A 26,366-nucleotide genomic window follows, 5' to 3' on the forward strand; every position below is an offset into this window, starting at 1 on the left:
TAGAGAGAAAACAGTTAAACAGAGCATCTGCAGTGCCAGAATGAGAGATGAGCCTCCTCACTCTTTACTTTCACTTTCGCTCTTGGATAGGGAAACCTTTACGCACAGACATCAATTAGCCTATAAATAATTCATTTAGTTTGTTAAGCGCGAAGATTTGTGTCAAAACTATTTCTAAATTCAGTTCTAATTTCCAGCAAACGAATAAATGAACAATAATAATGAAGTGTGCTCAAAAACCTGAGTTATATCCTAAAACACATGCTGTGCCCCATATGGTCTAAAACCTGACAGGTGGACAAATCTAAGCTTGTTTTTAATAAAACAAATATAAATATGGATCTAATAAATAATACTGCTAATATAAATTACATTATACAAACACAAATTGAATGAATTGAAAAAGCCTCCCGAGATGAAGAAGACATAACAGCAGTGGTTTATATTTATGTAGGCTAGAAAATAATATGTTTTGTAATATTTTAATTCTTTATTATTATATCCTATATATATCCTTAATATTTTAATTCTTTTTCATTTGTAAAGATATTTGCGCATTGTTCTACATCTTGTGTGTATTAAGCGGTGTGTAAGCGAGGCGCACAACTAACACGCTCTACGCTGGACTTTAGACCGGCTTTGTTCTGGTCCAAAGAACAGACTATTATAGTTTTTTTTAAAATAGCAACGTGCCTTAACACGCCTGCTTTTTGAGACCAGAACGCCTTTGGGTGCACATATGAGCGCAAATGCATTTGCTATTTAAACAAAACGTCAAAACGACTCTTGCGCCAAGCTGAAAATAGCAAACAACAATTGCGTCACACCTTGCACCACATTGCGTCGGGTGTGTGATAGGGCCCTATGGCTGTTTCCCAGTGTTGGGTTGAGGCTGCAAGGGCATCCACTGTGTAAAACATGTGCTGGATAAGATGGCGGTTCGTTCCACTGTGTTGACGTCTGATGAATAAAGGGACTAAGCTGAAAAGAAAACTAATGAATGTTTAGAGATGAGTTGAAAAAATCTTCTTTTAAATGTTTGAGAAGTTTTATAAATAATCATAATAATAATTTGAAAAACTACTAAAAAGATTTACAAACTAGCTAAAATAAAATAAACTCAGTAAAAAAAAGTTTATATATATGCAGGAACAACGCGCGCTTTCACTTTAATGGATTCTCTTTCACGTCTTTTGATTCTCAACTCGTATGTTCATTACACAAATGAGGGTTAATATACTGTAAATAATCACTAAACACCGCGTTTTGACACCTATTTGACCATTAAAGCGCTCACATTAAGATGACTTTAGAATGCTGACCGTATGAGACTGAATGCCGACCGCGTGCTTATGTGTGTGCGCACTGCACACACACACACACATTGGCGACCGTGTGCTATATATATATATATATATATATATATATATATATATATATATATATATATATATATATATAGCATAGTTTAATTTTATTTCAGCTTGTGGCCAAGAAATGATTAATCTCTTTTATTTAGTCTTAGTGCTTTACTAAAATAAGCTACTCATTCATTCATTCATTCATTCATGATTTTCTTTTCGGCTTAGTCCCTTTATTAATCAGGGGTCTCCACGACCCCCCAACTTATCCTGTATATGCTTTACGCAACGTATGCCCTTCCAGCTGCAACCCATCACTGGGAAACATCCATGCACACTCATACACTACAGCTAATGTAGTTCATTAATTCCCCTATAGCGCATGTGTTTGGACTGTGGGGGAAACCGGAGCACCCGGAGGAAACTCACACCAACACAGGGAGAACATGCAAACTTTATATAGAAACGCCAACTGACCCAGCTGAGACTCAAACCAGCAACCTTCTTGCTGTGAGGCACCGTATTGCTGTAGAAATACTATATGTCCTAATATTTACAGCTTCCCCCATCAAAAAATGCGTCCTTGGTGAAAAATACAAGTAATTTAAATAGTTTTTTGTTAAAAAAAAAACAACGTTAGCCTTGTAGCGCAGTATAAAACGACAGAGACTAAATATAAAAGTATTCTGATTGTTTATTTCTGCTGTTTAGATTTACAGATTACTGATATAAAGACACCAGATAATATCAACACACAAACCTACATGACGATGATGACACACCGAACAAGACTTTTCTTATTTAGAGTTTGCGTCTTGTTTCTAGTCTAAATATCTCAAAAAATCTTAAACCAAGAAGCATTTGCTAGAGGAAGAACAAATATAGTCTTATTTTCAGAAATAATGAGTCGAAAAGAAGAGAGTTTTTCATTAAAACAAGCAAAATAATCTGCCAAGGGAGTCAGTTCATGAATCTTCAGTCAAACTGAAAGCATTATTATTTTACTCACCCCATTGGCAGATTATTGTGCTTGTTTTAAGGAAAAACTCACTTCATTTTGACTCATTATTTCATTATTTTGCTTGTCTAGAAAATGCTTCAAGAATATTTAGATATTTGGACTAGAAACAAGACAAAAACTCACAGTAAGCAAAGCAGTGTTTGCAGTGTACACACACACACTCTCAATCTCTTCATTGCGCGGCTCTGAGTGTGTGCGCGTCCCGTTTGCTCTTTTCTCTGCTCTCTGCTTCTCTCTGGATGAGTTTCTGCTGCTCGTCTCCCCAGTCCTGCATCCGCTGCCGATACGCAGATAAATCCGACTCTTCACTGATCGGCAGGAGCTCCAGCAGAGACTCCAGACTCCTTGAGACGATTTTATCCTGAGTCTGCAGACGCTCCTTCAGCTCCTGCAAAAACACCAGCAGTTAAAGTGCACCTATTATGCAGAAATCACTTTTATGCGGGGTTTAACCCTAGTTGTGTGTCAGCAGCGTGTGAGTATCTCCAGCCTCTAATGGTTAACATTAATTAATTGTGTTTATTATAATCAGAACTGAATGAAACACTTTGATTGACATTCTGTTGATGTATAAGCTGATGAATGCTTATAAAATAAACACTGCATACATTTGATCCCTGAGTTTTTGGGCGAACCGTCCCTTTAAAGGCAAACTAACGATAAAAAACACAGGTCGCATGAAACAGGTTTTTCAGCATCATGTTTATTCTCTAGAGGCTCCAGATTTTTGCATATCAAATTAGAAACAGCAGCTTCCTTTTCTTAAATAACTAGTTTAGATTCTTTATCACTGTTCCTCTGAAATTCACCAGAACACTGAGGTCTGGGATGAAGTCTGAATGTGTGTGTGTGCGTGTGTGTGTGTGTGTGTGTGTGTGTGTGTGTAAATGCATGAATGTGAACATGATGAGTGTAAATGATGAATGTGAACAGCATGAGTGTAAACAGCATAAGTGTAAATGCATGAGTGTAAATGATGAATGTAAACAGCATGGGTGTAAACGCATGAATATGAACAGCATGAGTGTAAATGCATGAATGTGAACAGCATGAGTGTAAATGTATGAATGTGAACAGCATGAGTGTAAATGATGAATGTGAACAGTATGAGTGTAAATGCATGAATGTGAACAGCATGAGTGTAAATGTATGAATGTGAACAGCATGAGTGTAAATGCATGAATGTAGTCATCATCAGTGTAAGCAGTATGAATGAAATCAGCATTAGTGTAAAATCATGAATGTAAATTTAAATATTAACCCACTCACCCTGAAGCTGCTGATGTATTGTGGGAGTTTGAGTCTCTCCAGCTGGTCTTCTTCGTCCAGATGCATCTCGCTGTCATTCTGTGTGTTTGCTCCATCAGAGATCGCTGACAGATCTTGCAGGATTTTCTCCATAAAATTCAACTGAAACCCACAGAGAGACACTTCCACACTCAATAACTTCATCATCATTATCTTGCAGGTGTTAAATTCTTAAATCATCTTTCCAGACAACTAGTTAAATTTTAGTGAATTTTTCCTTAAAAAATAAATAAGCTAAATAATCTGCCAGTGGAGTAAGCAAAATAAGTCTCACGTCAAAATGAAAAACAAGATTATTTAGCTTATTTTAAAGAAAACACTTTTCATTTTGACATTATTTCTTAAAAGACAATATTTTTTGTTATATTAGTGAGATTTGCACTAGAAACAAGGCAAAAATGAGTGTAAAAGTAAGAAATGCAATTGTTCAAATGTTTTATATTAAAATGATTTACAGTGAATTATGATTTTGCTCATTTCAGTACATTAGATGAGGATTATGATTTGTTTTTCAAAGCAGTATTTCAGTATGAAGTTGTTTCATGTAATGCAAAAAATGCTTTTCTCACTTGGAGTTTTCATCTTGTTTCCATTCCAAATATCTAAAGCCCGTTAAATCAAAAAGCATTTTCAGGAAAAGTAAAAAAAAATAAGTGAAAATTAAGTAAGCTTTTCATTACTAAAACCTTAAATCACAAAAAAGAAAACATTAAAAACTAATTCAAACTACTCATACAAACAAAACATACATCATTAAACAGAGTTTATTTGAGTTTTTATTATTGTGAAGCTGCCTCTGTTTGTATAAAACCCCACAGAATAAATTGGAGTTACAATGTTTTAGTAGTGGGTTTGTTTGGTTATTTAAGTGTGATTGTATGTTAATCTATTTAATATTTCATTTTGGGAAATATTTATCTCTGATAATAATGTAAACTAGATTATTTTGTTTTAAAAGGTAAAATCTCCAGTATAATACTAAGAAAAGTGTTGTTGTTATTATTATATTTACTATTATTATTCTCCTCATTATTATTTTTATTACTATTATTGTCATCGTTATTATTATAACTATTAATCTCACCATTATTATTATAATAATTATTATTCATTCATTTTCTTCTGCTTATCTGGGTCGAGGTCGCGAGGGCAGCAGTCTCGAGAGAGACTTCCTTCAGCTCCTCCAGGTGGATCCTGAGGCGTTCCCAGGACAGCTGTGGCCCCGTTTACACTAGTGTGTTTTAGTTTTAAAACAGCGTTTTAGATCAAAAATGATCCGTGTCCACACTAGTAATTCACGTAGCGTTTCTGAACATATCTTCGTCTACACTACGCCACCAAAAACATATATCACGTGACCATTCGCGCACTCTGGGCACTCTAGTATAAACAGGAAGCATGTGTCTCGCTCGGCATTTGGTTATTGTTAGTCAACATACGCCGGTTGAACAATGAACGCGATGGCAAAGAAAGCAAGAGAGGTATTTTTGTGGACAGACGACGAGATCGAGTGAACAAATGAACAAATGAATAACTGCACAATGGCACCTAAAACAGACAATAGTGCAAACAACGCTCCATTTCAGTGCCCATGTTGTTGTTTACAGTGAAGGCTGGTCTGCTGTCTTCCGTTAGCGTTAAAGCCATGTGTTATAGTCATGTGATAGAGGCTTGACGAATAAGCGAAGGATACCTAATGACGCAAAAGCCCCAATCAGGTAACGAATCACAGCAGCCCCGCCTCCGTTTCCAGATGTCTCCGTTTTCCCTCATCCACACTGAGACGGAGCAACAGCGTTTCAGAATGAAAACAGCCTCTCCAGCGTTTCCAAAACGCTCCGTTTTCGGCTGGCGTAGTGTGGACGGATGGCGTAACCGTAGCCAAACTCATGCATTTTCAAACTAAAATGCACTAGTGTAAACGGGGCCTGAGAGACATAGTCCCTCCAGTGTGTCCTGGGTCTTCCCCGAGGCCTCCTCCCGTACAGACATGCCTTAAACACCTCCCTAGGTAGGCGTCCAACAGGCAACAGATGCCAGAGCCACCTCAGCTGACTTCTCTCGATGTGGAAGAGCAGCTGCTCTACTCCGAGCTCCTCCCGGGCAACAGAGCCCCTCATCTATAAGTGTGCGCCCTGCCACCCTGAGAAGGACACTAATTTCAGCCACTTGTATCTGAGATCTTGTTCTTTCGGTCATGACCCAAAGCTCATGACCATAGGTGAGAATGGGAACATAGATTGACCAGTAAATCAAGAGCTTTGCCTTTCGGCTCAGCTCCTATTTATTATTACTATTTATTATTATTATTACTTTCACTGTTATTATTACTGTTATTGTTATTGATATCATCATTATCACTATTATTATCACCATTATTATTATAATTATTATTATTACTATTATAGAGTGGAGGAACTCTGACGTCAATTTGTATGCAAAAACCCGGAAGCGAGTTAGCATTTTAGCACTTCCGGTTCCCTCGTCCCAAAGTCAATGGGTTTTTTGAAAGGGGTTTCAGTAAAATCGCTTAAATAAGGTCCGTGGCGAACACCAACTCAAGATATTTTCACGTTTTGTTCTACGACATAAAACACATCAGTTACAGCACACTCTTGAATTTTTAAATCGATTATGCTTCTTTAAAAAGACGGTTGCTATCAAGTTGCTAAATGGGACTACAGGCGGCGTCGGGGACATTATACGTCATCGAGCTGATCTGGTCTGGAGCGCAGCTCGCTTGCGTTGGGCATTTGGATTTGTCTGTGATTTAAGTATTTTCATGAATAGTATTTTATAGTTTGTTGTATTATTCTAATTGAGAATTCAGATTGTGTGTAGATAATTGTTTCAGTTGTAAAGGCTGTCGATAGACTAATTTGTTGATCATTTATTTTAATTAAACGATATTATGAAGATACTGCTTACCAGTGCAGCCTGTTTCTTTCCTGCTCTCAGTAATGCAAACGTGTGAATAAATGTGTACAAATACATGCATGTTAACTATCATTAACGTGATCAAGTGATTTCTCGTCTTTTTTTCTTCATCTGAACACATTTTACTGCAATATTTACACTCCTCCATAAAATGTAAAGCAGATGTGACTGTATGAGCTGCTTTTCGCTGTACGTCGTGACAAAAAAGGAATATTGAATGTTGCTCTGTGTCCATGATGGAACTTGCAGGCATTTGATTGACTTGTTCCTCCTCACGCCCCATTTCTGTTGTCTGTTTAAGGTAAGCGGGCTGTGTGCACGCGAGCGATACACTTATTTAAATGTCTCATAATAATACTATATAGGCACATTTATACACATTTTTAAAACTTTTAAAGAGCCCATATTATACATGAAATAGGGTCATATCTTGGTTGTAAGGGTCTCCAACAACAGTCTAATATGCATGCAAGGTCAAAAAACACTTTCATGGTCTTATAATCTGCATTTATTTTTACCTAATTATCCCAGCGACTCCTGTATGAATCGTTCAGTGATTCATTTGTTCCCAAACCCCTCCTTAGCGCGAAGCTAATCTGCGCTGATTGGACCGATGACAGTCTGTCGCGATTGGTCGACTGCCTTCAGTCAGAGAGTGAAATGGCCAACAGCTAATCAGCAATATAAAATAATCACAGTTCACACACGCTCGATAGTGTAGGCGTGGATTTTAGCTGCCACACACACACAAACACACACACCTCCGGACGAGAACGCTCCCGCTTCTGCCCGCACCCGCCAGGTTTTAGCCTTAGAACCCGCCCCGTATTCTGCCCGCCGCGCCCGATCCCGCTAAAGAGCGGGGGAGAACAAAACCGAAAATCTGTATAAACACACACACAGCACCAAGCATAAAGCTCTCGCTCTCTCTCTCTCTCTCTCTCTCTCTCTCTCTCATACGCGCGCGTGCGCACTAACACACAAGCACCAAGCAGACACATCTTTCTCTTTCTCAGGCAGTCCGCTCCCGTCCCAAATCAAACCCGTTACCGACCGCTCCGGCGATTTATTCGGAAATTTATTCCCGCGCCGCAGAAATCTGGCGCGGGGACAGCCGCGGGTATGCACACCTCTAACGTTACCACGGAGCTCCATAAACAAAGCACCACGCGTCGCGTTTTTAACGTGACTTTGCACGCGATAAGAGAATATAGCCAGTTAACCTGATACAGTACACTCGGTTACAAGTAACAAATCACAACTAAATACATTTGCAAGCTAGAGTCAACGAGGCAACAACTTTAACCGCACGTACTTACACTTGAGAAATGGAAGAAACCCATCCTGACGTCCATCAGTAAGTTACTGATCCTTCCTTTAACAAACGCAGATGAAGTATTCTTTGTAGCATGTAGCTTCCAGAAGTTTCCAGTAGTTTCCAACTGCTTGGCTATAATGCTGAGGTTTCATCTTTGGGTAGAGACTCAATATATCCATCTGCAGTGTGAGTTCAATCGACCGGCATGTTTGTGTGCGTGTGTTTGTGGGTGTGTGTGTGTGTGTCTGGGTTACTGCATCAGAGGGCGGGGCCTCAGGTTTGAAATCTCCCGGGTTTGCGCGTGCACGTGAAAAACTTTGTTTCGTTCGTACGTCATGGCGAAACACCTAATGAGTCGGTATCAAGGCGACTCGTTTGAAGCACTATGAATCGACTCTTTTATAGATGAATCAACAGTTTTAAACACTGTACTCTTACAGATTTAAGCCTTAGCTGGATACTTCACTTCACTTAGAGCTGTGTTACACACTACATGGAGGGGAATTTTCAAAAACCCATAATATGGGCTCTTTAAAACAACCGCAAAGCAAAACAGACGTATTTCCCACGTAAAAACAATCCAAAAGGCACAAAGGTCTATGTGTTTTAGCGTATTTATTTGTTTATAATATATAGCATGGATTATAATATAATAAACGGAGAGATTAACTCTTTGTCATGGACAATATTTCTAAAAATAAGCTTGATAAGTTGTCTGTAGCAGGGCGGTGCTGACGTCACAGCTGAGCGCCCCGAGGGCTCTGTAGTCCGTTAATAGCCTAATGTTAGCTTTTCAACTCTTGCGTTTGCATTTAAGATCCAAAAGTGCTCAAAGTTGTATTTTCGTGTGAGGATTATCCGGCTGGACAAAACGTGTAAGTGTAATGAACAGTGTTTGATCACAGAGCTTATTATTCGCAATCTTCGAAAAGCCTATGGGAAAATCCTATAGGGATTTTCACGAGGGAACCAGTTTTATGCTAGCAGCCGATTAGCCTACAAAGTGACGTCATAGTTCCTCCACTCTATATTATCATCCTCATTATTCGATTATTATTATTATTATTAAATCCCATTCGCATCAGCAGTGTGTTATTTTGAGGCGTTCACAGAAGTTTCTCATCTGTTAAATCATAATTCTCTGGAAACCGTATTTCTGTCCTGTGATCTTAAACTACAGAAGCATCATTGAAGTGGACTCTCTGATAACTCTGACAGATGTTTAGGGCTCATTATGGTCATCTATCCTTCTTGTGATGAACACACACTCACCGCGTCCTCGGAGATCTGCACGCCTGTGAAGTCTGAACTCACGGCCTGCAGGACGGCGACAGCGCGGCGCAGATAACCAGAGCTCCAGATCAGCGGCATCTCATGAAACACAGCGTGGATCCCTCTGGAGAACTCCACTTTACCTGCGCACACACACATGCATCCACAGCATTGAGATTGAAGGCACGATATGTACCATTTTTTTTAATTAAAGTATCTAAAAACCACTAGAAAAGTGCTGTATTCAGGTGAGTGGGCTTGACAAACCACCTGTAGAAACACTCTGCTCTCTTATGCACCTGACACTTTATCTAAACTCCATCTTACAAGGACTCAATAAGGAAAGCGATGTTTATGTAATATAAATGTACCACATTCAAATTGCACTGCTTGCTACACCTTAAATAACTCGTGCACAATGTTAAACCTTAAATACCTCTTTTGCACAATATCCTGCACAACATTCCTCAGTCTCATGTAAAAGTACTTGTATAGCCTGTCTTATGTGTACAGTTAAGTCTTTGTTTTGGGGTTGGCGTGTGGGGGTCTTGAAGGCTACCGATGAATCTGCAGTCCACGCGGGAATAAGAAGATCATTCCACCAGTGAGGAACGGTGAATGAAAAGGTTCTGGAAAGAGATTTATAGCCTCTCTGCGATAGCACTACAAGGCGGAAGTGGTTACAGCAGTTGTGTTATATATGAAGGTACCCACCAATAAGAGCGAGTCCCATTAGCCGCGCACTGAAACCAATGGAGTTCTCCTGCTTCAGTCCTGCCAGCAGCAGCGATGCTCCAATGCTCCTCTCCTCCTGCCACTGAACACACACACACACACACACACACACACACACACACACACACACACACACACACACAGACACACACAGACACACACAGACACACACAGACACACAATCTGCAGGTCATGTCTCAGTAATAAAGCTCAGAACAAACAAACAAACAAACTAAACAAGCAAAAAAAGGTCTTGTTTTCAGAAATGATGTGAGTTAAAAATTAAGTGAGTTTTTCCTTAAAACAGGCAAAACAATCTAACAATGGGATGAGTAAAATAGACTTATGTCAAAATGAAAAACAAGTTGTTTTTTTTACTGATTTTTAATTGCTTTAAAAAAAACTCTTTTTTTTTGCTTGTCTAGAAAAAGATATACGAACTAGAAACATCACGAAAACTCTGAGAAAGAAAAGCATTTGTCTGCAGTGCAGTGCTCAGATACTCACGCTGAGCTCAGGTTGGGTTGCCAGATATTTGCTGAGAGCATGAAGAGACAGAATCTGTGTGGAGATTTGCTCAAACGACTCCTGAAGCATCACTTCCTCCACAACTGAACACGCTCCTGGATTCAACATGAGTTCAACATTGTCAGTGAACTATAAAAGGCAATATATACACATATATAAATATAGTTGAAGTCAGAATTATTAGCCCCTTGTTTATTTTTTTCCCTCAATTTCTGTTTAACGGAGAGCAGATTTCTCCAACACATTTCTAATCATAATAGTTTTAATAACTCATCTCCAATGACTGATTTATTTTCTCTTTGTCATGATGACAGCACATAATATTAGACTAGATATTCTTCAAGACACTTCTATACAGCTTAAAGTGACATTTCACTAGGTTAATTAGGTTAATTAGGCAGGGGTTAGGAAAATTAGGCAAGTTATTGTATAACGATGGTTTGTTCTGTAGACTCACAGAAAAAAATATAGCTTAAAGGGGCTAATAATATTATCCTTAAAATGGTGTTTAAAAAATTAAAAACTGCTTTTATTCTAGCCGAAATAAAACAAATAAGACTTTCTCCAGAAGAAAAAATATTATCAGACATACTGTGAACATTTCCTGAATCTGTTAAACATCATTTGGGAAATATTAAAAAAAAAAACAAAAAAAAAAACAAAGAGGGGCGAATAATTCTAACTTCTGCTATTTATTACTAAAAATAAAGTAATCATTCATTAATCGCAATCGAGTTACAATATTTAATTAATCGAGATTTTGATTTTAGGCGAAATCGCACAGCCCTAGTTGTGAACAGTTAAGCTTGAATGTTTAGCGAACAACCGGAGGCTTTGGAGAAGATGTGGAAGAAACTAGTGCTGCACACAGGAGGACAAACACCTGACTAATACACTCTTAAACACAACATCTGAACAGTGGATTCAGCAGCTGTGCTGGAGATCAGAAAAGCATAATAATAACCTCCAGAATGGTCAATTTTTTTTTTTTAGTAATGAACGGCTAAAGTGTAATGGCCACTCCATAAAAAATGTGCTTTATTTTCTAATAATTAAATAACCCATCATCAATTAATCACAATTTATAGTCAGACACTGAAAGATGAAAAACTTTACAAACCTTTAAAGTCTTTGTCTTTTATAAAGGAGTCGATCAGAATATTAAAGGTGAAGTCATCAGGAAATATGCCGAACTGAACCTACAAGACAGCATGGAAACATTTATGATGAGGACTGTATATTAACTCTCTACTTTGTAGACATACCTGAAATTAACCATGAGGGCTGCAATGGAAGTAAGCCATATGCTTTATTGTTTATACGTTTTTATCCTTAAAAGTTTACTTCAAGGTACTGGTTATTTTGTACAGTTTATTAAATAAAATAAAATAAAAATACATTTTAAATAAATAAAATAATAAATGATTATAAAATAACAAACATAAATAAAAAAATAAAAAAAATAATAAGAAAATAACAAATAAATACAATAACAAAATAAATAATAATTAATTCATAATAATAATAATAATAATAATAAAAATAAAAATACCGAAATAAAATAACAATAATAATAAAACAACAACATATTAAATAAAAAATATGCAAAACAAAATAATAATAAATGAACATAAAACATAACAAAAAATAGAGTAATAATGATATTAAATAAAAAAATAATAAATTCATTTCAAAAACAGAATAAATAATAATAAATAATAATAATACAAAAATAAAATAATAATAATAATAAAACAACAATAATTTTTTCAAAAAAAAAATATAATAAAATAGTAATAAAATGACAAACAAAAAATAGAGTAATAATAATAATAAAAATAATAAATACAATTAAAAATTAAACATAGAATAAATAAGAAGAAGAAGAAGAAGAAATAATAATAATAATAATAATAACATAAAATAAATAACAATTAAAATTTCATGTTAAAATGAAATTCAGACCTTGTTCTTCAGCGTGTAAAGAGCTTTATCTCTGGCTCCGTATTTAAGACACTGTCGAATCCAGCTGTGAACGGTCCAATCCCGGAGAAACCAGCAGTTTGGACTGTGACGAAACCTGAACGCACAAACACACTCACAGCACAAACACACCAACACCTGAACAAAACATTAAAATAAAGCCAAGATACTCACTTATACAGGTAATATTCTGCTTGATCCACTTCATCTCTGGATGATATATTATCTATGAACTGAACATAAATGTGTGCATATGTACGTTCAACACAAATACTGAGGAAAACAGCAGAGGCATTCTAATTTCATTATATAGAATAAAATTATTAAAATTAGGGCTGCATGATACTGGAACAATAGTCTAAAAAGAAACAAGAAAAAATGTATAATTCCATGATTTTTGTGTATTTTCACAGCAAAACACAAAAAATCAAACAAATAATGCCAGAAGTTTTAAGAAAAAATGCAAAAATCTATCAATAAATAAATCCTGAAGTGACATATATAGTGCATCCAGAAAGTAATAATAGCGCTTTACTTTTTCCATGTTTGTTTATGTTACAGCCTTATTCCAAAATGGATTCAATTAATTGATTTCCTCAACATTCTACGCACAATACCCCATGATGACAATGTGAAAAAAGAGTTTTTGTTGATGCACCTCTGGCAGTGATTACAGCCTCAAGTCTCTCTGAATATGAGGCACAAGCTCTGCACACCTGTCTTTGGGAATTTCTGCCCGTTCCTCTTTGCAGCACCTCTCACGCTCCATCAGGTTGGATGGGAAGCGACAGTGTTCAGCCATTTTTAGATCTCTCCAGAGATGCTCAATAGGATTTAGGTCTGGGCTCTGGCTGGGTCACTCAAGGACATTCACCACATTGTTGTTGTGCCGCTCCATTGATATGTTGGCGGTGTGGTTTGGGTCATTGTCCTGCTGGAAGATGAAGCGTCGCCCCAGTCTGAGGTGGAGAGCACTCTTGTGCAGGTCTTCATTCAGGATGTCTCTGTACATCGCTGCATTCATCTTTCCCTCTATCCTGACTAGTCTTCCAGCTCCTGCTGCTGAAACACATCCCCACAGCATGATGCCAACACCACCATGCTTCACTGTAGGGATGCTGTTAGCCTGCTGATGAGCGCCGCCTGCTGTTCTCCAAACGTAATGCCTGGCGTTCACTCCAAACGGTTCAGTTTGAGTCTCATCAGAGCAGAGAGTTTAGTTTCTGATGCTCTGAGAGTCCTTCAGATGGTAAACTCCAGGCGGGGAGTGTCTTCCGTCTGCCCACTCTACCATACAGATGCCTGATTGGTGGATTGCTGCACAGATGGTTGTCCTTCTGTGAGTTTCTCCTCTCAACCATAGAAGCTCAGCATCGCGCCACACAGCGTTATGCATTCTAGAATTCTAAACATAGGTTTCTATCCGAGTACACACAACAGCGCTTCAAGTTGGTGGATGTCCGCGGCGCCCCGCCACGATTCAAGACACTTCATATTTCTGTGTCGCGGCTCTTGAGCGGCACATGCGGTGCCTTAGTCAAAGTTAAATCAGTGTGCGTGGTTATTAGTCTCGGTGTACAAGCTCGGCACATGAAACTAGCACACGGTTGGCTGTAAAACTATACAGAGACACAAATGATTGTGTACTCTCTGCTTGGTCTGTGTCCGAGTCGTACATGTACGGCTGAATGCTGATCCTCTCACTCATGCTGCTTCTCTCTGTCTGCCTGTCTGTTGCCAAACACAGAGTGGGGGAGCTCTTGGCTCCGCCCCCTTGTTACATTGGGCGGGAAGTCGAAACTAATTTTCATGTGAAGCAACACGCCCCTAAAACTGCGAGCTGTGTACACGCCCACAACATGACACTCTTTAACACATTATAATAAAAACATCTGAAGTGTGTATTAAACTGAACCTAAACTGGCACACTCAGAACAACAAGAATATTAATATTAAATCATAAAAAGTATTAAGTAAAAACTCACTTCATTTTGACTCATTATTTCTGAAAACAAGACTATATTTTTTGCGTGTCTAGAAAATGTTTCTTGATTTAAGAATTTTTAGATATTTAGACCAGAAACAAGACAAAAACTCTAAGAAAGAAAAGTATTTTTTTGCACTGCATCACTATTATCGCAATACAGGTCATTTTAAACACAATATATATATTTCTCACCCTGCCGATGGCCAAGGAGCTGACGGGCAGCTTTCTCTCATACGTTCGGTCCATCAGAGCAGCTAACTGACCTGCAGATAGACAGAAATAAACATACAGACATTTAAAACACAGATTAAATCTATAATCGGAGGAACATTAAATAAAGCATTGATGATTTATTTAAAATGGGGACGAATAAATCCTTCAGAAAAGCCACATAAACAGTTCAGATTTCTCTTCATGTACACATAATTATGAGCAAAATATTGGTTAGGGACCTATTATGCAAAAATGACTTTTATAAGGGGTACAGTTACAGTTGTGTGTCTGTCAGCAGTGTGTGAATATCTCCAGCCTGCAACATGATTTAATTGTGTTTGTTATAATCAGACTTGATGAATGAAACTCTTTGATTGACATTCTCCCTTTGTACATGCCATCAGATGGGTAAAGCCCCGCCCACTAGTGCCCATCTCTCCCTTATTAGCATAAACAGCAGCCCTGAGTGAGAAGCAGCCGTCTGTCCATTAGCCATTATGCTGTGTTCACACCAGACGCGGAACGCGCGGATAAATCACGCTATTCGCGCGTAAATAGCCGCGTGAACATTTGAGTTTACTCGCTTCATTTGCGTGTCAAATTCACTTTAGAACTGACGCGGATTCGCGTGATGGGCAGGGCTTCTGTCTGCCCGAAGAGTCTAGCTTTATAGCTAAATGGCTAACATGGATTTTATGAAGAAAATAACAGTGTTAAGGTGCTTTATGAAGACTGAAAAACAGCGTCGATACGTTTAGGGTCGTTTATGAGTCCACTACATCCTTTCAGAGGTGCATCCAGCTCTGTGAGCTCATAAACTCCTCCAGAAACTGAACCTGGATCACGGAGGCTTACAGCGGTGCTTCTGACTTAGCCCAGCCCAGTTTGACGAACTGTTGTCGGTGTCGGCTGGAGGATTTCCCTCGGAACATATGATCATATCACCCCAATGTTATCCTCCGTACAGTGGCTGCCTGTTAAGTTTCATATTGAATTTAAAATATTACCCCTCACCTATAAAGCTCTAAATAATCAAGCTCCTGTTTATCTAACCAACCTTCTGTCTCGCTACAATCCAACTCGCTCTTTAAGATCTCAAAATTCAGGGCTTCTGGTAGTACCTAGAATAGCAAAGTCGAGTAAAGGAGGTCGAGCCTTCTCCTTTATGGCTCCTAAACTCTGGAATAGCCTTCCTGATAACGTCCGAGGCTCAGACACACTCTCTCAGTTCAACACTAGATTAAAGACCTATCTGTGTAGTAAAGCATACACTCAGTGCATAATTTAGTGGGTTTCCACACAAGTTTCTGCATCTTGTTTATATACACTATGAACAGCAGCTACGCTAATTATTCTCTTTATTCTCCATTTTCACCTGGGGATCCTCATCCCGAGGTCCTCAGATTATGCAGAGTCACTGATTGGACCCAAAACCAGCGACAAGATGATCCCAAGGTTTCCATATCCGGGACCAGGCCGTATCCTGAGCTGCTGCTGCGCCTGTCATGGAGGAGTGGAGAGTATGAGACTGATTCCAGTGACGCTCCAGGGACAGATGAGTCTTTGCTGAGGCCATCTTCCAGCCTCCACCGCTGAGACTGCAGCTCTGCACAAGACTTTTGGCCAGTGGAGAAATTAAAATGGTCGTGCCGAACTGAGTCTGGTTCTCTCAAGGTTTTTTTTCTTCACTCTCCTATCGGTGAATTTTTTTTCCTCTCTCCACTGTCGCCACTGGCTTGCATGGTTCAGGATATGAAAAGCTACTCATCGATGAATTTGCTCTTCAGTGTTTGGACTCTCAGTAATGACTTTAAACCACACTGAACTTAGCTAAACTGAACTGAACTTAAACACAAAAAACTGAACCACCCTGATCCAGTTACTGTGACCATTTATGTGAAGCTGCTTTGACACAATCTACATTGTAAAAGCGCTATACAAATACAGCTGAATTGAATTGAATTGAATTGAAATTGGTTCACTTGATTCACTCTGTTCATCTGAAAGCTGCAGTGTGAGTCTCACCCAGGCTGTGTGGCTCTTTTTGTCTCTGCTCCCATATTGTGGCGTTAGTGTATGCGGACGACAGCAAACATCTTCTGGCTGAAAGAACACAAATTAAACTGATGAATTGGTGCGTGAATAAATGTGAACATTATTCATATACTGTATAGCTCCTGTGATCAAATAATCAGATTTGTTACTTTTGATCTCAAACAAAATGTCAGTCTTAAGTTATATAAAAGAGCATGTAAACTATAACATGTGATATTTACCACAGGGAAATAAAAAGACTATTGAAATTACATTTTATACAGTCTTACACTGATCAAAGAGCTGTGCAAAAATATATATAAAAGACAATAAAGGGAATACAAAACCATAAACAGAGAAAAGACAAAAATAAATAAATAAAATAAATGTTAATACATATGAAAGGCCAATTAATAATACAAATACTGATAATGTGGGTCACCTAGAAAAAATATTTTAGAGAATCATTATAACAATAAATGAATTATTATTATTATTATTATTATTATTATTATTATTATTATTATTATTATTATAATTATTATTATTACTACTATTGCTGTTGTTGCAATTAATAATAGGAGTAATTTAATACCACTACTACTACTTATAATAATTAATCATTATTATTATTACATAACAATTTTTATTGATTTGATAATATTTAATTATAATAGTAGTAGTCCTACTTTTAGAGAAAATCATTTTAATGTAGGGCTGCACAATATATCGTTTAAGCATCGCTATCAGCATGTGATCACTCGCAATAGTCACATCGCAGGATCTGCAATGTTGAGTCTGTATTTTAACTGATCATTTTGCAAGTGTTTTTTGAGTCCTGTGACTGTATGAGGATTTTAAAAGGATTCAGGGATTAGATAGTGCCGTTTTTAACTTTAATATCAATACATTTGATTGAGTATGCAGCATTATTTTACATTTGATTATTCAATTATTGTGTAGCTGGATACAGTTAGACTTCTCGGAAAACAATAAAAAGGCTGTTTATTTATTTTGTATATATTTTTTATTAATATTGCACTTTATACAGTCTTACACTGATCAAAGAGCTGTGCAATAACATTTATAAAACACAATAAAGAAAATTAATATTATGTTAATACATATGAAAAGCCAATTAATAACAAAAATATTGATAATGTGGGTCACCTAGAAAAATATTTAAGAGAATAATTATAACAATAAATGAATTATTATTATTATTATTATTATTATTATTATTATTAAATTATTATTATTGCTGTTGTTGGTATTAACAATAAGAATAATTTAATACTACTACTACTACTATTACTACTACTACTACTACTACTAATAATAATTAATATTATTATTAATTATTATTACAGGACTATTATTATTGCTTTTATGAATAATTTAATTATAATAATACCACTCCTACTTTTAGAGAAAATCCTTTTAATGTAGAGCTGCATAGTGTATCATTTCAGCATTGATATCAGCATGTGATCATTCACTATAGTCACATCGCAGGATCTGCAATGTTGAGTCTGTATTATAACTGACCATTTTGCAAATGTTTGAGTCCTGTGACTGTATGAGGATTTTAAAAGCATTCAGTGATTATAAATTGTGCTGTTTTAAACATTAACTGCAATACATTTTATGACTTGTTTATACAACGAAGACTATGCAGTATTATTTTACATTAGATTTTTCAATTACTGTATAGCTGAATACAGTAAGACTTCTCGAAAAAAAAACGCTGTTTATTTACTTTGTTTATTTGTTTTTATTGAATTTTTCTATGCTTGTAGATTGTTGAATAAATTGTATGCAGATGCACTGCCCTACAGAATCATCCCAATCAATCTCAAATAATAAATTATTTCCAAATCAATATTAAAGGTGGAATTGTAATCTTATCGCAATATATTTCGCAGAATAAAACATATGGCAACGTTACATTTTTCCAATATTGTGCAGCTTTATTTTAATGAATACTGTTCGTATTACGTCTTTAGTGTAAGTTTATTTTGTTAGTGTTGTTTTTATACTTAATGCATATGTCTAAACAAATCCGCCATGAAAAAATGCCTTTGTTTAGTAATATATAATGCAATTTTAATGTTTCTATACATTTTTTATTATAAATAAAACGCAGCTGAATTTAACTGTGGTCATGCTAATTAATTCTTGGTATTAAAACCCTATAATAAATTAAATGTAAATAATAAGTCCTAATAAACATCATAATCTTGTCACAACAGTGTAAAAACTTGAAGGTTATGAAACTAAAGCCTCCAGATCTCCAGAACAAGAGGGTGTTTTTAAAACTTGCAGCATTGACAAATGACAGCATTAATTGTTTGTATTTATTTTATCTAAAGCAATGTTAGAATTCAGCTTCATCACCACTGAATAATTAAACAATTATTTGTTTTAATAATAATAAACGAATCATGTGTCATCGGAGTCTCCTCGCATTCACCTCTCTAGGCGTCTGTATTAAAGAGTACAGCCCTACACCTGTATATTAATCTTAATATGACTTCAACACGAAGATAACATATCAATCAACCATTAAACACAAACTCACCAACTGATTTGTAATCAATACATTGGATAAACCTCCGTCGTGGAAACAGACAGCGCTGCATGATGGAGGTCGCCATCTTGGGACTGAACCATTCAGTAGGACTTCATGGGGGGAATCAGCATCACCGAGAACACTGACGTCTGGGGTCATCTTTGCCGATGCATAAAATTGTGAAAAATATTGATATTCGCTTATTTACAGAACATCAGATAGGAAAATGTTTCGTATGTAAGAAAATGACTAACAAATACACTCCGTGCCTGTGGAATAGTACAGTCTAACGTTAAGCTTGCGCGCGAATTTGTATTTTAACCGCGGCGTTTTAGAAAATAGTTTGTAATAATAATATTCAATGGAATAAATGTGATTAATTTAGCTGGAAATCTTCAGGAAAGAGGAGTATTATTCTCTGAGTGAACATAAATCCGACAGATGGCGCTCTCCGCTTATAAAACCGACACTGAACAAGAAACAAACGATATATATAAATGCGAAAGTCCTTCAGGTGAGTAAATAACCGACACAGATAATATTATGCACAGAATTGCTGATAAATATGAGGAAAAAATAGTCTCGTGCTGGAGTAAATATTTCACAAATGTTTAAAGTGAACATCCTGAGAGGATCTGACTGACAGAATCAGTTTATATTCACCGAGCGGACGGAAGAGTGTGTGTATTAAAATAAAGACTAAATGAACTGTTTATTACAGCCCAAACTCATCACTTCCCTTCACAGAGACAACGACAATCTCCAGACATTCAAAAACATTCAGAAAACTCCATATTGCAGAAATCACCATTTCCATATGGAAATCTGATACTGTATGACCATAAATGAACACACACACACACACACACACACACACACACACACACACACACACACACACACACACACACACATTAATAGCTTATACATTTAAACAAATACAGTTGAAGTCAGAATTATTCGCCCCCCCCCCCCCCCCCCCCCTTGATTTTTTTCTTTTTTAAATATTTCCCAAATTATGTTTAGCAGAGCAAGGGAATGTTCACAGTATGTCTGATAATATTTGTCTTCTGGAGAAAGTCTTGTTTTATTTAAGCAAGCACTTTTAATTAAAAAAAAAAAAACATTTTAAGGTCAATATTATTAGCCCCTTTAAGCTATATTTTTTTCGATAGTTTACAGAACAAACCATCGTTATACAATAACTTGCCTAATTACAAGCCTTTAAATTCACTTAAGCTGTATTGAAGTGTCTTGAAAAATATCTAGTCTAATATTATTTACTGTCATCATGGCACAGAAAAAATAAATAAGTGATTAGAAATGATTTATTAACACTATTATGATTACAAATGTGTTGAAGAAATCTGCTCTCCATTGAAATTGGGGAAAAAAATAAATCGAAAAATTCTGGGGGGCTAATAATTATGCTGGATAAGTTGGCGGTTCATGCCGCTGTGGCGACCCCAGATTAATAAAGCTAATTTAGCTAAACAGTGCTTAAAATGTAACCTAAATTCAGTATTTAAATCTCATAATTAAATAGAAAATAAGTGAGGAAGTGAATAGAAAATAACAGCATGCTTATATTAGAGAAAATGTTTATTTATATTTAGATATAAAATATATGTATATGCTACAAATTCTATATTAATTTAGATATCTGTGTAACAAAATAGTTTTGTTTTTATGTTTGTGTTTGTATCATGTATACATAATATTTATATATAATACACACACATATCAAAACAAACTTTTATTTTGCATGCGATTAATATCGATTAATCTTTTCTCAGCGCTATATAGTATACTTTTTAAGTAATAATGCATCAGAACACAATTTTATTACTTTTTCATTACATATGAACCACGAAGCAGGCTGAAAAAATTAAATAAAGACACTTGACTGGATATTTGTATTGGTAAAGGGTTATACTGGTTTAATAGTAAAAAAGCTGAAATCTGATTTTTTCATCACAATCTCACGGCAATTCGTAACTTTTTGATTTAGTGGCTAATTCGTATGAATTCGTACGATCTAATTTGTATAATTTAGTACGATTTGCTCATCCCCCAATAGGGGTGGGGTTAGGTGCCACGCCTCTTTTTTAAAATCGTACAAATTCGTACGACTGAACTCGTACGAATTCGCCACTAAATTGTCAAAACATAAAATACTTACGTTTCCTCGTGAGATCAGGCTGGATTTTTTTGTGTTTTTTGCATTTACACTATAATTTTTGTCTTGTTCCAAAAAAATCCAAAACAGTATTATTTTATTTTAAGAAATAATGAGTGAAAATTAAGCTAGTTTTTCCTTGAAACAAGCAAAAAATAATCTGCCAGTGAGGTAAGTGCGTAATTTTCTTTTTGGTTTAAAATGAGTTTAATTAGCTTGTTTTAAGGAAAAAAACAAAAAATTAATTTTGATTTACTGTTTTCCAAAAACAAAACAATAATTTTATGTCTAGAAAATGCTTCTAAGTTATTTGGACGAGACAAAAAGACAGAAATAATTAGGGAAAAAAGCTATATTTTATTTTCACTTGTTTTTTCACAAAATACTGAGGGGAAATTTATATTTGTACATGGTTATATTCATTTAAAAATAATACTAAGAAATCTGAAATCACACAGCAAATAAATGATTTTCTTAGTCCTGTTTCTAGTCCAAATATTTTAAAGTTCTTAAATCAAGAAGCATTTTCTGAAATAATCCGCCAATGAAGTGAGCAAAGAAATTTAGTTTTCACTTTGAAATAAGATTATTTTGCTTGTTTTAAGGAAAAACTCACTTTTTATTGATTCTTTATTTCTAAAAATAAGACAATATTTTTGTGTCTAAAAATGTTTCATAATTTTTAGAGATGAAACAATGAGAAAAGCATTATAATCAGCTAATAAGTAGTTTATTGAACTAATAATCTCTGAATTTTATAATAAAATAAAGTGTGACCAACTATATTCATCTTGTATAAATAAGATTATATTGCTTGTTTTAAGGAAAAATCTTTGAAAACAAAACTGTATTTTCTGCCTGTCTAGAAAATGCTTCTTGATTTAAGAATTGTTTCCTTAAAACAAGCAAAATAATCTGCTAATGGAGTGAGTGCACTGTAAAAAATATATGATCAATTAGTCATGAGTTCATTGCAACTTATTAAACGAGGTTAATCATGTTCTTATTTAACTTTATAAGTTACACAAGCTGTTTTAACTCAGTTTAACATAAGTTCAATGCACTCATATAAGGTTAATTTGATTTAGCTTAAAAATTTAAGTCAACCCAGAGCTCAACAATAAGGACTGCCTAATGGCCCGGGGCCAGCGTGAGAGATGTTCGGGACAGTAGAGAGAATCGTGACTGGCCCGATCAGGCCAGTGCTGCCTTGTCACAAAATCTTTATTTACCTGCGACTATTTGTCAATTGCATGCAAATACAGTCTTGGAATCGAATAACAATTTGTGCTTTTAAGTCTTCGAATGTATCCTTTTCTGTGAAGTCGTAAACACCATATTGCTTTTTGGTTCCTTTTATCTGATTGGATGTTGTGAGCAAGTTATTTTTTCCACAATCTGGTAAAAACCAGTACAGTGAAGAGACGGCAACATCAAATTATGAGGCTAAAAGAAAACGTCTGTTTCTAACATTGTGGAAACAGATATTTACATGGGTACAACACGACAAAAAAAATTATGTTTTGCATATAGTTTCCATCACTTTTAAGTCAGCCACCTTTTGTTTTGCAATAAAATACCTGGACATTTTTCATACTGCTGTATATTACTGCTAAATATTTTAACATTTTAAAAATATTTAAATTCATTATTTTTGATGCATTTAAAAGATGTGGCTAAAAAATAGCTATTTATTTATTTATTGTGGTGGGGCCAGTGAAAATTTTGGCATGGCAAGTAAAAATCTGAACAGCTGGTCCAGTCGGGCCAGAAGAAAATGTCCTTAACGTTGAACCCTGCAACCAGAATATTTTTTTACAGTGTGAGTAAACTTTTTGGTTTGAAATAAATTACTTTGCATGTTTTAAGGAAAAAACTGACGTAATTTAGACTTTCGTAAAATAAAACAACATTTTTACTTGTCTAGAAAATGCTTCTTAATTTAAGAATAAGATATTTGGACTATTAAAAAATTATAAGAAAAATGCAAGATTTTATTTTCACTTGTTTTTTTTTCACAGAAAATAAAATACTGAGGGGATATTTATATTTGTAAATGGTTTTATTCATTTAAAGTAATACTAAAAAATCTGAAATCACATTGCAAAACAAAGCTTTTCTTAGTTTCTGTCTTGTTTAGTCCAAATATATAAAAGTTTTTAAATCAAGAAGCATTTTCTGGATAGGCAAAAAAATATAGTCTTGTTTTCAGAAATAATCAGTAAAAATGAAGTGGCTTTTCCCTTAAAACAAGTGAAATAATCTACTATTGGGGTGAGCAAAGTAATTTTGCTTTCGCTTTGAAATAAGATTATTTTGCTTCTCCATTGGCAGATTATTTTGCTTGTTTTCAGGAAAAACTCACCTAATTTTGACTTTCTTAAAATAAAACAACATTTTTACTTCTTGTCTTGTTTTCAGAAATAATGAGGCAAAATGAAGAGAGTTTTTCCTTAATACAAGTGAAATAATCTGATATTGGGGTGAGCAAAGTAATTTGGTTTTCGCTTTAAAATTAGACTATTTTGCTTCTCCATTTGCAGATTATTTTGCTTGTTTTCAAGAAAAACTCAATACTGACTCATTATTTCTGAAAACAAGACTATATTTATTTTGTGTTTAGAAAATGCTTCATGATTTTTAGAGATTAAACATTAAGAAAAGCATTTATTGCAGTGTACTGTTTATAATCAGCTAATAAGTAGTCTATTAAACTAATAGTCTCAGAATTTTAACTTAAAATAAAGTGTGACCAACTATATTTATCTTATATAAGTAAGATTATATTGCTTGTTTTAAGGAAAAACTCCCTTATTTTTGACTCCTTATTTCTGAAAACACAACAATCATTTTACATGTCTAGAAAATGCTTCTTAATTTAAGAGGTTTTAGATATTTGGATTAGAAACAAGACAAAATTTCCCAGTAAGAAACTCATTTTTCTTCAGTGTTCACACAGGTCGTTAACCGCTCAGCTTTGCCCACACAGAAGCGGAACTGAAGGGATGCTAACGTGGGTTTGTGTTTTTCACAGTGGTACAGTTTTCTCCACTTTTACAGAAGCCTCTTTGTCCTGATTCATCCAGGACTTTCACTTCAGCACTTGCGTTTCACAGTACCTGATTCTGTGTGTTTTCACAGGCTCTGCAGCGAAACGCTGAGGTGATTGGAAGACAGGAAGAGGATCTGAGCGCTTCCTCTTTACTCTCAGAGTTTCATCAGGACAAATACCCAGAAGGTGTGCCGCATTAAACAGCCTGAGAGTTCAATATTCTTGTGCAGGGATCTGAAATGCATATCTGAAGGCAAAAACAACACAAATTAGCGTATTAATAATTTCTGAAGCATCATGTTTCACTGAAGACTGGAGTAGTGATGCTGGAAATTCAGACTTTCATCACAGATATATATATATTTCTTTTTCATATATTGTTGAACAGATTCAAGAGTTGTTCACAGTGTTTCCTCTAATATTTGTTCTTCTGGAGAAAGTCTTATTTGTTTTATTTAGGCTAGAATTAAAGCAGGTTTTAATTGTTTTAAACCCATTTTAAGGTCAATATTATTAGCCCCCTTCAGCAATATTAGTGTTGGATTGTCTCCAGAACAAACCACTGTTATACAATGACTTACCTAATTACCCTAACTTTACCCTAATTACCCTAGTGAAGCCTTTACATGTCACTTTAAGCTGAATACTAGTGTCTTGAAGAATATCCAGTCTAATATTATGTGCTGTCATCATGCCAAAGATGAAAGAAGTCAGTTATTAAAATTATTATATTTAAAAATGTGATGAAAAAGGTGTCATGGTGGCGCAGTGAGTAGCACGATCGCCTCACAGCAAAAAGGTCGCTGGTTCGAGTCTTGGCTGGGCCTTTCTGTGTTTAGTTTGCATGTTTTCACCATGTTGGTGTAGGTTTCCTCCGGGTGCTCCCCACAAGTCCAAACACATGCGGTACAGGTGAATTGTGTAAGCTAAATTGTCCTTAGTGCATGTGTGTGAATGAGTGTGTATGGGTGTTTCCCAGAGATGGGTTGCAGCTGGAAGGGCATCCACTGCGTAAAACATATGCTGGATAAGTTGGCGGTTCATTCCGCTGCGGTGACCCCAGATTAATAAAGGGACTAAGCCGAAAAAAAATGAATGAATGAATGAATAATTGCATGCATGAATGAATGCGCTGAAAAAAATCTTCTTTCCATTACACAGAAACTGAGGAAAAAAATGTAAAACAAATCAAATTTAATAGAAGGCGAATAATTATGAATTCAACTATTTTATAAACATTTTAACTATTAATAACAAATGCATTAAAACAAACCAGCAGACAATATCAATTTATTATTAAGATATTAATGTTTATTAGTGGTTATAAAGTGCTTAACTTTAAATTTATAAAATATTATTTATTTTACATTCCTTATCCAACAACTAAACCCAACTACTACCGTAATAACTAAAATAAAAATAAATAAATAATAAAAACACAAAAATTATTAAATAAATAAATAAATAAATAGCAATGTATATTAATTCATTTATTTTATTTTCCTTTATTAATTTGGGGTCGTTACAGTGGAATGAACCTCCAAATTATCCAGCATATGATTTACGCAGCGGATGCCCTTCCAGCTGCAACCCAACACTGAGAATCATTCATACTCACATACACTATGGTCAATTTAGCCTACCCAATTCACTTGTACTACATCTTTGGACTGTGGGGAAAACAGGAGCACCCAGAGAAAACACAAGCCAACACGGGAAGAAGATGCAAACTCCACATAGAAATGCCAACTGACCCAGCTGAGGCTCGAACCAGCGACCTTCTTGCTCTGAGGCGATTGTGCTACCCACTGCGCCACCATGACGCCCTAAAAAGATATATTTATTTATTTATTTATTTATTTATTT

At 35.6% G+C, this 26,366-nt stretch overlaps 2 protein-coding genes and 1 long non-coding RNA gene across 14 annotated transcripts in view; 1 reads left to right on the plus strand and 2 right to left on the minus strand.

The window, feature by feature from the left end:
- Positions 1–2,039: 2,039 nt before the first annotated feature.
- mrps27 (mitochondrial ribosomal protein S27) lies at positions 2,040–19,364 on the minus strand. Its single transcript, NM_001003778.2, is given in 11 exon segments — positions 2,040–2,770; positions 3,652–3,792; positions 9,218–9,360; positions 9,932–10,034; positions 10,460–10,575; positions 11,601–11,679; positions 12,446–12,560; positions 12,638–12,696; positions 14,643–14,713; positions 16,689–16,766; positions 19,279–19,364. Coding segments are annotated over 11 exon segments (1,197 nt in total). The 5' UTR covers positions 19,355–19,364; the 3' UTR covers positions 2,040–2,554.
- A 4-nt stretch (positions 19,365–19,368) lies between these two features.
- LOC137496321 (uncharacterized) overlaps positions 19,369–26,366 on the plus strand; it is a 38,316-nt gene continuing 31,318 nt past the window's right edge. For 3 of the 12 annotated variants that reach the window (XR_015497477.2, XR_015497475.1, XR_015497474.1), the window contains exons 1-3: positions 19,551–19,783; positions 24,397–24,461; positions 24,590–24,686. This is a non-coding gene — a long non-coding RNA (uncharacterized LOC137496321). Of the gene's footprint in view, positions 19,784–24,396; positions 24,462–24,589; positions 24,687–26,366 lie in introns of all 12 variants that reach the window. The other 9 variants (XR_015497476.2, XR_015497478.1, XR_015497470.1 and 6 more) reach the window with 8 other exon arrangements.
- The window catches only part of znf366 (zinc finger protein 366), a 30,469-nt gene continuing 28,670 nt past the window's right edge, over positions 24,568–26,366 (minus strand). The window contains exon 6 of the mRNA XM_087264127.1: positions 24,568–24,747. Coding sequence (XP_087120253.1) covers positions 24,697–24,747 — 51 coding nt within the window. The 3' untranslated portion in view covers positions 24,568–24,696. The remainder of the gene's footprint in view (positions 24,748–26,366) is intronic.

The sequence above is a fragment of the Danio rerio genome, chromosome 8 (genome assembly GCF_052040795.2).
Source record: "Danio rerio strain M-AB ecotype USA chromosome 8, GRCz13ab, whole genome shotgun sequence".
NCBI classification, from domain to species: domain Eukaryota; kingdom Metazoa; phylum Chordata; class Actinopteri; order Cypriniformes; family Danionidae; genus Danio; species Danio rerio.